This window comes from Pangasianodon hypophthalmus, chromosome 27 (assembly GCF_027358585.1).
Source record: "Pangasianodon hypophthalmus isolate fPanHyp1 chromosome 27, fPanHyp1.pri, whole genome shotgun sequence".
NCBI classification, from domain to species: domain Eukaryota; kingdom Metazoa; phylum Chordata; class Actinopteri; order Siluriformes; family Pangasiidae; genus Pangasianodon; species Pangasianodon hypophthalmus.
Genome location: NC_069736.1, coordinates 14,324,827 through 14,338,206, shown reverse-complemented (window position 1 = coordinate 14,338,206; position 13,380 = coordinate 14,324,827). Strand labels below are relative to the sequence as shown.

Here is a 13,380-nt window from a genome sequence, read left to right as displayed (position 1 = left end):
TATAGTGTTTCCATACACTTTAATTATGCCTCATAATCATGTTATATATAGCACAAGTGTCCCTATTCACAAACCATGAATAATTATAAACCTATAACAAATATTATATCATTTATACCAGAGAGCTGTTAAATTCTCCTATTTTCTGTAACAGCAGCTCTGATTGTAGTTCCAGCTGTTTATGTAAATGTGCTCTTTATAATACGTTATCGTTTCCATAGTAACAGATTTTTTTTAAAATTGATGTTATTTAACAAAAATATGATGAAGCTTTCTGTTTATTTAAGATTTTTGGAAGGAGACTCCAGTGTCAGCGCTTGAAGTCTTGTTAACTTCAATAGAGAGAGAAAATAGAGGCTGGTGAGGCAACAGTGTACATGATATCCTAATGAATTAACATTACATTAAATGTGACTATAAACGGATAAAAAGCATATTAACCATTAATAAATTCAAAATTGGAATTGTTGGCAAATTGCTGTGGAAAACAGGAATAAGAGGAATAAAACACTTCGGGACATGCGGTTATAGGAAAATAATCAGCTTCAGGGTGGTAACACTAACTCATCAAGCTACATTACAGCACTCTGTCGTTAATTATTTTCCTCTTCCATCACACCATCAGGTGTTTTATCCCTTACTTATAATGCCATTCAAGTAAAGTGACTGTTACATTATGTTACAAGTAAGGTTTCTTTTTGTAATGTAATATATTGTAATAACACTTCATTCTAGATTAATTACAAAACCAAAAGTTTACTATCAAAATAATAAAGAAAAAATGGGTGTTTTATTCTACATTATCAAAAATAACATCTGTAGTAACTACTTAATTTTGTTTTGAAATGTGAATGTTTAAGGAGGAATAATTAAATATATTAATGTTACTTGAAGCAAATAATTGTTAATAGATATTACAGTTGCTTTATAATTATTAATTACAATAATAATAATAATAATAATGTTGTCGAAATTATTTCGAGCACATTATTAGAGCTTTATTACAGTTTAAAACAAGAATCATGACCAACTTATAACCTATTATAAGCACAGTTATAGTAATTTATGAACATAGGCTTCATAGAAAGTGCTACCAAACTTTTTTAATTTTGTAAAATGGATTTTCCAGCATACAAGGCTAGAGTTCAGAAGAGCCATCGCTGCAGTTCAGCCATAAAACAACATGAAATGCCTCGAGCATTACAAAGTGCTATTAGGCTATTATCACGAAATGCTGAATATGTAACTCCAATCTGACGAAGAACAAGGTCAAACACTGTGATATAAAAGAGGGGCAAAGCCAGCATGTGGACTTTTTAGTGTCAGTGACAATATTTCGGCTAATGGGTCACATTAAGCTAATCGTCTGACCAAACCTGGCCACTCTACAAAATACTACATACTACTACTACTTAATATTATAATAATAATAATAATAATAATATTTTGGTGTATTGTCAAGCAGCACTCCTTTTTCAAAGAACTATGGATAATTAATCTGGTCATCAATCTGGCATCAAATAAATGCGATGTGAAGTGATCTTTTGGAAATGATGATTAAATTGTTTACGGTCGAGGGCAAAAGTTTGCATCCCCCAGGACAAAATGAACATGACATTTAATTTATATCAACAAGCAATTTAATTTCCGTCAACAAGGCTTTTATTGTATTTCACAGATGTTCATTATCAGTGACAAAAAGCTGAAAAATAAAGAATTATAGGTTAAAAACCTTCCAAACATTTGCAAACCCAATATTCTGTATGATGTGTATGTCCACTTTTTGCTTTTTAGAACCGCTTTCTATGTTTCAGATCCTCTGATCAGTCTTTGAGCCCCATCTCCTTCCGCATATTCTTCCTGACATATCTATTATAACAGTTACTCAGCTTCTATATAGATAGATAGATAGATAGATAGACTTATGAGGGAAATTCTTGTGTTACAGCAGCATGGTCAGTAGCAAGATACAACACGTACATAATCTAAAATCTAAAATACGATAAGTTAAATTAAATGTAGTAGTGCAGATATGGAGCACAGTTGTAGATTTAAGCAGATTTACAGAAGTACACTTGTGAAAACCTGGCAGTGAGTAATGAATATGAAGAACCTTGAGAATGTAGAATATAATGACAGCTGTCTAAATGATAGCTTTCTTGTAGTAGTGTAATGTGAAAGTGTTATCATGTGTCACACACAGGTGAGCTGTTGTACAATGTCATTGCGAACGGTAAGAATGAACTCCTGTAACGTTCCCTGTGACAACGAATTTGAATGAGTCTTTTGGAGAATGAGCTCCGCCGACTCTGTAGTGTGTCGTAGAGTGGGTGAGACGGATTGTCCGTGATGGAGAGCGGTTTGTTCAGTGACCTCCTGTTCTTCACTGACTCAAACGTCTCCAGTTTGTGTCCAATGATAGATCCAGCCTTGCGAATAAGCTCGTTAATCCTGCTGGTATCCCTGGCACTGGTGCTGCCCCCCCAGCAGACCACAGCACAGTAAATGGCCCTCGCCACCACAGACTGGTAGAAGATCTCCAGATATTTCATTTACAAGAAGTTGTAACACAGTAGATACAGGGACTTGCAGAACTATTCACCCCCTTGAACATTTCCACATGGAACAGAAATGGAATTAATTGGGATTATATGTCAAGAATCAACATAAAGTAGATAAAGTGCTTCCCTGATTAATCCAGGTCAGTAAGTTTTGGCAGGAGGCAGTTATCATACATCCTCTCTGTGTTTTAATAATGGATTTAATGCTGTTCTGTGAGATGTTCAAACTTCATTTTTTTATAACAAATCCTGATTGATACGTTTCCAGAACTTTGTCCCAGACTCTTTTTTTTTTTTTTTTTTTTTGGATATCTCCTTGGTCCTTTGTTTTATTATGTTCTCTAAGAAACTTCCAGGAACAGGTTTAAAATAAATATAAGGTGTTTAAAATAAAATGATGCACAAGTCGATTCCATTGAGCTCATTATGTGACTTCTGAACTAATGTAATCTTTCTAGTGGAACAGGATTGAATATTTGTGATTTAAATTTTTATGTATAAATAATTTTGCAAGCTTTGTTGATTTTTTTTCTCCCCCCATCAATGTTGTTGGCAATTTTGTGTAGATTTAAGATATATAATCCCAGTGAAGTCTATTTCAGTTCCACTACAAAATATGGCTCAAAAATAAGTTCAAGGGGTGAATACTTATGCAAGGCACTGCATATCTTATTCATATTCTTGACACGAATTTTTGCAATCTGTAAGATGTCTGCATAATCATCAGTTTTAATGTTTATTATAATAATGTAATATACTGTAATATAGTATTAATGTATATTGTTAATAATTGGTTCAACACCCATCGTTCACACTTTTGAAATAACACTGTGTCGATATTTACTGTGTGCTGTTTTTATCTGTTTGGATAATTACATCTTACCAAGCTTAAGGCTGTGTGACTTTTTGACCTTAATTATACAGTACAGAAAGATTCCTAATGGGGTGTTTTAGGTGTCCAGCCATCAGTTTAACCCCTGATTGCTTTGATTCTTTGCCATTATGTGCAACACAGTCATAATTAATTGCTGATTTTTTTTTGGATATGACACGATGACACAAGGTTTTACACCAACAGCAAAAAAAAAGAAGTAAGGTCTTGCAGTATGGATCCAGCCTCTTCATGTTCGGCTTGTGAGAGCTCCAGGCATTATTTTGGAGATAAAGCAGTACTCAAAATACAAGGCCAGACACCACAGACAGCTTTTCCTTCATCACTGACCAAAGTCAAATCGATAAAACACAAAAGTAAGCGGTTATACAAAAGTCTAATGATCTTCTCATTTTCTTCCCCTCACTCCATTTCCATTTCCGCACTTTATTTTCTTCATTTAAAACCCTCCCAGTTATATAAGCCGGCGATGCCCCGGCTCTCTTTTTCTCGAATCGGGCGAAAGGGTGTATCATTTTTTTTTTTGCTTTCCTGCTTCTGTTTGCTTTGCTGCGAGCTGTTAAAATGCAATAAAGATGATGAGATCCCGAAGCTCTCTCGATCCGACTCCATCCTGCTAAGTGCAATACCTTTAATGGGGACCCTATTTTTTGCGATGGCACATTTAACAGTGATGTACTTCTCCTTTTTTATTCCCCACATGCAGAGTTCGGTTTATGCTTAAGATAATGTGTTAGGTTTGGCTGCTTTATAAATTTGCCCTTAAAAGCAGAGGTAATTTCTGAGAAATGTGGGTCAGCCATTAATAAAGAAATTTTGAAACATGCTCATGAATACAATGCTACCTTGATTTATATATATATATATATATATATATATATATATATATATATATATATATACACACACACACCATTTTCCTAAAAATATGTTATATAATACAGCTTTCGCCCAGAAAATCGAATACACCATAATTCATCCACCTCCACAAGGATAAAAAGATCATAATAATAAATAAAGATGACATTATCACGAGCCTGTTGGAAACTTCACAAAGTGAACTGCCAGTCTTGTTTACTTCTTGACCCCCCTCCCACCCCCCATCATCACTGACAGTTTGAATAGCTTCAATTTAATCAGAGCTCCTTGTTTATAAAGAGAGCTTTCAGATGTCCATATCTTTAATGATCACAGAAGATAAATACATTTATGGTCAGCTGAGTCAGATTTAAACTCAAGTTTTACTGCACTTGCTACTTTATCTGATTTTGGTGTGGGCTGCTTGTTAGCAAGACGCACACACTGAAGCCCTCTTTGGGTTGGATTGGACCCGTGCGAATCGATCCAAAGTCATCCTGCACAATTACTTCACAGATCTGTGCACAGACATCTTACTTTTTTCAACCACCAGCCAATTTGTTTGTTTGTTTGTTTGGGTTTTTTTTTTTTTTTGGTCACAAATTCGCTTCCAAAAGTTTTTTTAAAAAAAAGATTGACTTTTCTGAAAGTGCTTTGTTAACTCCTGACCAATCAGTGTGCAAGCTGGGGGGCCAAGCCAGAAAAACAAACATGGAGGACTGTGAAAAATGTGTCTTGTTAGTGAGTGAACATAAGGAGATTTATGACACTGAAAAATTTCATTCTAATATTTCAACGTTGCAGTAAAACTAAAAACAGCGACTTGTTATTTTTGGGATATTCACCGGTTTTGTGATTTGATGTCCCACAACCCCCCTACATCCTACTTTTTTCCCAGTTTACCAGTGAGGGTGGGGCAAACATGCTTCCTCCAAGACATGCGATCCAACCTCTGCGTCGTCTTCGAGCTACTGCTCATGCTGCATCACAAGACAGCATAACACGCAGGAAGGAAAGATCTGAGTGTATTCCATCCCTCTCAACCAGAGCGCACGGCCAAATTTGCTCTCTAGACTCCAGGCCACGGATCATCCAGAACATCGGAACTCGCCATGTCCCAAGTGACGTCCCACCTTAACCATGGCTACATCCAGTCAAGTCGCACAAGTAGCTCCTCCAGCTAGCTAGGATTGGTGAATGTTATGATTACAGTGTGGATCTTTGTTTGTTTTTTGCTCCGGCCAGTGCTTTTTCTGAAAAATAAAAATAGTCAAGTGTGAAAAGCAGCCTAAGACATTATATTCAACATCCTGTTGTGACATGCAGCACTACACTGTTGAGACGAATCCTTCTAGATTGAATATGGGTTTTTTCAGCACTGTCTGCTTGTCAAAACAAGAACTAATACCACTTTGTGTTGCAAACGCCCTTGTTTATAACCAGTGCACGTCAAATGGCCTTTCTTTTTTTTTTTTCTTGTTCCTAGCCATCTACCTTCACATCATCCTCCGTGCTGTAATGGAACTTCAGTGACAGGTGTACTGCGGCTTCATTAAATTGTTAAATTACAGAAGTGACTTTCACACGGCTGTTGTGATGTGCTTAGCGAGCTGCTCGGCTTCGCTTTTGCACAAAGCCCAGCCAATTTAACAGCTGATCAGATGAGCAATCAGAAAGCAGGTGTTGATGCTCAATGTAGGACTCAAATGAAAGCATTTTCTAATTGTGTGCACATTAATCAAGTAAACTTTAACGCCATGACGTTGCAACTTGTTTGAAATGGCTGAAGAAGAAAACTTACCAACAACAATGATCAGATATTTTGCATCATTTATGAAAATATAATTATCTTTCGTATAAGTGCATTAAATAATAATAATAATAATAATAAGAGTAGTAATAAAACATCATCATATCAACAGTTACACACTTTATCTGTTTATTGACGTATCCACCAAAGAAGTCCTAGTGTCAGTTGTTACTATAGAAACAATAGCATGTTAGAATGAATGCATTCATTTAAACCTGTGATTTATTTTGTAGCTAGAACCTCTGTTAGAGCTTGTTAAAAATGTATTCTTGGGCTCCTGAGTGGTGCTTTCACCCTATCACTATCACTGGAGATTGTCCCCTGTCAATCACAGCAACACTAGCCAATCGTGGCCGTCTGTGAGCTCATGTATGCGGAAGAGGGCGGATAGCACTTTCCTCCGAGTCTGTTACGCTGCCCAGTGAGGCAGCATGAGCAGCAGTTTGAAAAGACGTCAGTTTCTGGTATGAGTGTGAGTCAAATGAAAACCTTAAAAAGGCAATAAAAATTAGCGTAACAGTCTCTACATAGCTGTAATTTATGTCAGCCATCCACAATCACTCACACATCTCTGAGTGATTTCCATGTTTATGGACCACTAAAGGAGACATGTAGAAAAGTAATAGTTTTTGCAATAAACAGAACAAAATTAAAAAAAAAAAAAAAAGTTTTCTTTTGAAGTGTACATCTAAGTATACTTTCACTGTATTTATTATTATACCATAATAGTCTTGTAAACTTGGTTAAACCTTTAGTATACCTGGATGAGCTTTTTTTCCATGGTATGTTTAATGTTTGTTCCAGTCATTTTACTCATTTCACATGCGAACTAACTCATTGCATTATCCCGTGCTAGCTTTGAATAGTTTTAAAAAACAAATACTTGCTCCAGGGCCAAGTGTGTACTCACTCACCTGTTAAAATGAAACCCACTCATCCTTCCATTCAATGTGAAAAGCAGCTTTTGGCACCTGAGTGATAATTTTTTTGTTGCTGTCGTTCCCCAGGGATTTATTTATGTGAACTTTTTTTTGTTGTTGTTCTCAGTCCTTGGAGGTTAATCACCCATAAAATGAATGTAACTGCTGGGCGTTTTAAAGCTGGGCTCTGGAACAGCCAATGGCTAATGACTGATTGTTGACAAGATTCTCGCCCAGCCTTTTGAGCGTGTGTTCTGCCGGGGGTATTGATCCTCACGACGGGCTAATTAGCGCAATGTTAACTTGGTAAATGCAGTGTCCGGGAGAGGGGCAGCAGGGAGAGCTGGTGTGTTTGATGGAGATTAATTCCCATTTAAGATCCTTTCCTTTGAGCTATTTTCTGTCTGAAGAAAAGGCAAAGTAATCAAAGTTTTACGTCGGCAAACATTTGGATGAGGTTACTCTTAATTGGCTGCATCGATCTGGACAAACAAATTGCTAAAAATTTGCAGTAGTGACTGTGATTCAACCTCTCACACACCCAAAAAACATGGATCTTATTAACCATAGGGTGATATCCGATACGCCTGCGGTGGGAAATTTGGATTTGAGCTATTCGACGTAACCATAGACCAGATTAGTATTATATATAGGATGTATGCTGTGGAGGGTCTAGCGCTGACTGACATCATTTTCACTGAAAGCTGTCACTAATCCACTTGTCAAATCTCCATTTTCTCGCCTGCCATACTCCCTCAGTCATTCTGTTTAGGACATAATACCACTTCTCTGAATGTTTCCCCACGTGCGCTCCTGTCCCCGTGCGTGTGTGCACGATATCAATTCCAGCCGGTTGCATCCCTCTGTAGTTGTCAGCTGCTATCAGCGGCTTTGCGTGCGCAACAGGCAGCTTAGATAAAGCAAATAATGCTCGATGAGTGTGCATGGGACACGCAGACAGAGCTCATTTAGCTTGTCACTATCCATTACGGAGTTCTGCAGCTCGGGCCTCTGAGAAGAAGAAAAGTTGCATCGCTCTGTGGGCAACGTTTTAAAGCTTGTTACAAATTCCCACTTGCATTTGTTAGACAGAGATGAGTTGAGTTTAAGCTTAAAGTAAACAGTTTGACTTTTACATAAAGCCCTGTTGAATGTTTGATTCCGATTGGTCAGAAGGTGATGATTAATTTCTTTAGCAGCAGCTCTGGCAGTAGTTCCAGGTGCAAATCACATGTTTATATTAATACACGTGTTCTACAAGGTAGGATGGAAGGAGTCTCCAGTGTCAGCCTATCTAAATTAATATATTTTTATATGTTTTCATAGGATAATAAACGACTAGAATGTCCTAGGAATATCACTACGCATTTACTATTACTGAAGATGCCAGGATGTGTGAAAATACAAGCTGTATTGTCAATGTTATTAAAAAGTTATTAAGAGTTATTATTTAAAAGTCCTATTAAATTATACAATGTTTATTGTATATATAATGTTGAAGTTAGTTAGCTAGCAATTTGCTAGCTAGCATTTGTCATAGGTCACAGTTTGTAGAATGAAATTCTTAGTAATTGATTTATTAAGAATGCTAAATCTGAATCAGTTTTATATGGACACTCAAACATCGGTCTATATTATTAAAATCAGCCATCCAAGAGGAATTAAGCGTGTGTTCTAGTGGATTAGATAGTGGTACATTTAAAAAATAAGCGTAGTTTTTGCGTAATTCTAAAACCTGCATAGCAATATTTTGATTATATGATCATACGTAGAAAGAGCCATTTTGCTCTTCTCTCAATTTTCATCTATGAAGCTTAATTTTTAGTCCAACTAATTCATTCCAAAACAACAGATGGCCTAGTCTCAGCTCTGCTAATTGTCTCATTCTTTGATCGTTTCACTATATAATGCCTAATACATGACAGAACATCTGCCTATGCTGGTGGCCAGAATATTAAACCATTTAATGATCTAATACCAACCTGACCCTAATTATAATCTTTTAAACGAGCCTAATAGCTGAATTTGGTAGCTAGCCCTAGCATAATTTGTCAACAAACACTCATTTAATGAATGATTGTTTTTTTTTTTTCCCTCAGTGATGTGGCTGCCAACCTCGAAATCATGCAGCTGGATTTTGAAATGGAGAACTTCACAAGCCAGTCGGTGACGAGGAGAATCAACTGGAACATCGATTACCGCGGCCAGAATCCGCCTCCAGACTCCGACAAGGTGGTGACCGAGCTGACGGTGGTGCAGAAGGATATTCAGGCCATCATACCGCTGTCTATGGTAAGCAAGACCCCTCTTATTAGTTACAATGTCTTGTTAGGATCTGGCGCCACAGCACTCAATAACGTCAGCGTGCTTTTTAAAATTCAGTCGATTTAACTCAAGACATGAACTTCAATTACAGCTGCACCAGAAATAGTATTGGATGGATTGAATATGAGTATTTCTGTAGATATAGAAGAGAGGATCATTGATTCAACGTATATTAGTCAATACTCTTGCCTTGGTGTTATTACCCAAATAAACCAATATTTATTGGAGGATATTATCAAACATAAGAGTTCAGTGCTGGAAAGCCAGAAAGGATGTCTTTATTAAATTGTCTGCAGTCACATTTACCTCAAAACACAAAAAATGGTCGACTTCACTATCAATCCATTAAATTTAGTTGTACCAAAGCACTGTTTAGTTCTCAGTTCGGATTGGTCAGAAGGTGTTGATTAATATTCCATAACAATAGCTCTGATAGTAGTGCTGGCTTCAAGGCAAATCATACGTTTATATTAATGCATAAAAAATGTTTTTTTGTTGATATAGTGAATGTATGGTGGCGTTTATTTAACATTTTTGGAAGGAGTCTCCAGTGTCAGCGCTTTGTACCAGTCCAAGGTGAAACTGTAACCATGTTTGCAGAATGGACGAATTTGTAGTTTCTCAGTAACGTGACAAGCTACATCACATCACTCTTTGGTGACTTGCTCTAACAACACACCCTCAAGTGTTTTATTGTCCCCCGTGTAAGGCATTAACACCAGATCGGTAGAGCTCCAGCTGAAGCAGCATCACCCAAAACTAGATATTAAAAAAAAAAAAAACATATCAGAGCTCAGGAAGTAAATATTTCCAAGTGGTGATGTTTTACTCATTCATTACTGCCTGGCAATATACACAGGGATAAACAACAGCTATTTAAACGCCAAGCATGTGCGTGCATCTGGAACTGAGTGGATAAATGAGTATCAGAAGACATCGTGGATGGTCTAGGTGTAAGCGGAGGCTTTGGTAAATTGTCTAAGGCCTCACGTTTGCCCTGAGGAATCATGGGATTTGCCAGCAGGACCTAATCAGACAGGCAGGTTTAGATGTGTTTAGAGACACAACAAAGGCCAAGCTCATACATAGCATGCCAGAAGCGCTCGCAATTAGTCCCACAGTGATTTGAGCCAGCAAATACCCACACACACACACACACACACACACACACACACACACACATACCCACACAGACACACACACAAAAAAACACAATATGCACAATTATACACAAAAACGTCACTTGACAGAAAAGCTTTGCAAAGCAAATTTGATTGCCTGTGTCAAGTGTAGAGAAAGGGATTGTGGGTAATTTATAGGGCTGAATTCAGAGTTGACTCAAACATGCATACTGAAATTGCACACATCAGTATTCAGGCCTCAGGATTATGAATCAGTGCTCGGTCAGTTGTAAATGTGATGCAGAGGTGTGTCTCAGGTTATTCACGATTCTGACCTCGAAGCGTTTTTATCATTTGTGATTTCCACTCCAGCGAGGTGTTGTATTATGTTCAGCTTCGCCTCTTTGTTGTAACATTTCACCCTGCAAGTCCCAGCAGCATCCATGATTTTTTTTATTAATTAATTTATGTTTGCTCTCTGGCTTTTGCTTTTGTCATGAAGTATGTGTGCTTTCTGCAGACCATGATTGTGAGTTTACTGTATGAAAATTGTGTATTATTTTATCAGCCAATTAATATGTTTATGGATCCCAGATTACTTAATTAACAAACATTTGAGATGGCAAATTAGCAAATAAGACAATTCATGGCTCTCAACCAGAATATATCAGACTATTATCTGATGTTTATTTGAATCTTTGCCTTCTCTTATTTATCTTATGTAAGTATTGCTTACTTTTATGCTGCATAGTGCGTATTGCAGTAAGATTAGGGTGATATGGTACAAATAAAATAAAATAAAATCACAATACTTTAAGACATTTCTACAGTACACTATATGCATCATGGTGCATAACAAATTGCCAGGAAAACAATAATCTTGCAAATTTAAAATATGTCAAAACCTTCAGTGATTATGTCTTAAAAAAAAAAGAAAGAAAAACTGAACACTGAAAAGAAAGAAAAGTGAAAGTTCTGCAAACACATTTTACAGTTTTAAATATTTCACACAAAAGTTTAACATGAGCACCTTCCAATCAGTCTATAATTACTCCAAAAAAGGAATTTATAAAATATTGCAATACCTGTGAATTATTAGTATAAATGTATTGTATGAAATTATATCTTCATAATGCCCAACCTTAAGTGACATCATATTTCACACACAAAATGTCATCAACTTTATCACTCTGTATTTTTTTATATCTCTTGATATCTTGAGCTTAAAAGCAAGCACTTCTTTTAAAGTGGGAGGTCTGGACGAAAATGAAAGAAAAAAAAAAAAAAATCAAACCCCGAGAGCTCTGAAGTCAAACCGTGAAACCTCGGAGGCGAGGTGATTTCACTAATCTAAATGTTCCACCAAGAAAATCATGGTAAACACCAATTTAAAGTCTGAATGCAGATAACATTTCCCGTGTAAATATTGACATAGTTGCAACTCTGAATAAACTCCACAGCACAAGAAACTCTTTAGGGCTTTGCTTTTAGCGGTTTATTGGTAACATGACAAGCTGAATTTGTTTGTTTTAATAGAGAAAAAAAGAGGCTGGTGAGGGAACGACTATAGCCACTATAATGCAAGCGATAAACAGTTTCTTCGACGTAACTTCTTTCACGGACACTCCACAATGTTATATGTAACTATAAATGGATAAAAATGGTGAGATGTCATTCTTTAATAAACAAAACACTGGAATTGTTGGCAAGTTGTGGTAGGAGAGGAACAAAACACTTTGGAATGTGTCGTTATTGGAAAATAATCAGCTTCGGGGCTGGTAACAGTAACTCTGCTTTGCATCAGGCCACATCACACCATGCAGTTGTTGATTCTTTTCTTATTTTATTTTTTATTAGTTTTATTATATTTTATTAGTTTTATTCCATAGGTGATGTACAGGTAGTAGAGGACATGTTGGCCTGGCTGACTGTCACTTTAGCACCAGCAGCATATCCCAAATAAAACAATGCATGCATTTTAGTATGGCTTAATAAACACTTTCACATGGTAAAGCCTCCTATTACACACACACACACACACACACACACACACACACCTTTACTGCGTTCAATAGCCTCTAAATAAAAGCAATGGCCAGAAAAACACATTTGCATGCTTAAACAGCCAATTACACACACACACACACACACACACACACACACACACACACACACACACAGATACAGACAGAGCATGTCCCCATTATTCCATCCAATAACTTTAGTGTTGTATGAAAGTGATGGGTAAAGAATGTACACTATGGGAGGATGGGGCGGTTTTCATTTTAGGACTTCAACGGTCAATATATTTTACCACCGTCTTGATTTATGTCATGATCATGTAGGTGGAGGATTGTGTTGTTCTAGCATTAGCTGTCACGAAGCAAATGCATATTAAAGCTATAAGGAATGCGCTTGACCAGGGCATTATTCACAAAGAACGATAAAACATGCTCAATAAATACACAGATGTAAAAGTTCATGTTTTTTAAATTACTTAAAAAAAAAAAGTCCACGGAGACTCCACTCCAGCCGAGACATATTTCCCTGTGTACAGCCTGTGGTCTGCGAGAGCTATATAGAGAGGCTCTGTAAATAAAAGGTCAGGCCACTTGAGCAAACCACTGATGATAGACAAAATAATAATAATATTATAAATAAATATCCTATTTGTATATTTTTTTTTGTTAGAACATATTATCAGTTCATTCTAAGTAAATGTATTTGCATTCGGATCAAGGTCAGACAAGAATGGCCAGACTGGATTGAGCTGACAGGAAGGCTACAGTGACTACTCTTTACAACCGCGGTGAGCAGAAAAGCATCTGAGAACACACAACACACCGGACCTTAAAACGTTCCACTCCTGTCAGCCGAGAACAGAAATCTGATG

General features: G+C 36.8%; 1 protein-coding gene across 3 annotated transcripts in view; it reads left to right on the top strand.

Annotated features, from left to right (window-relative positions):
* Positions 1-13,380, top strand: part of tmem132e (transmembrane protein 132E) — a 237,534-nt gene that overhangs the window by 198,599 nt on the left and 25,555 nt on the right. For all 3 annotated transcript variants that reach the window (XM_034300633.2, XM_026922019.3, XM_026922018.3), the window contains exon 4: positions 9,141-9,333. In XM_034300633.2, coding sequence (XP_034156524.1) covers positions 9,141-9,333 — 193 coding nt within the window. The remainder of the gene's footprint in view (positions 1-9,140; positions 9,334-13,380) is intronic.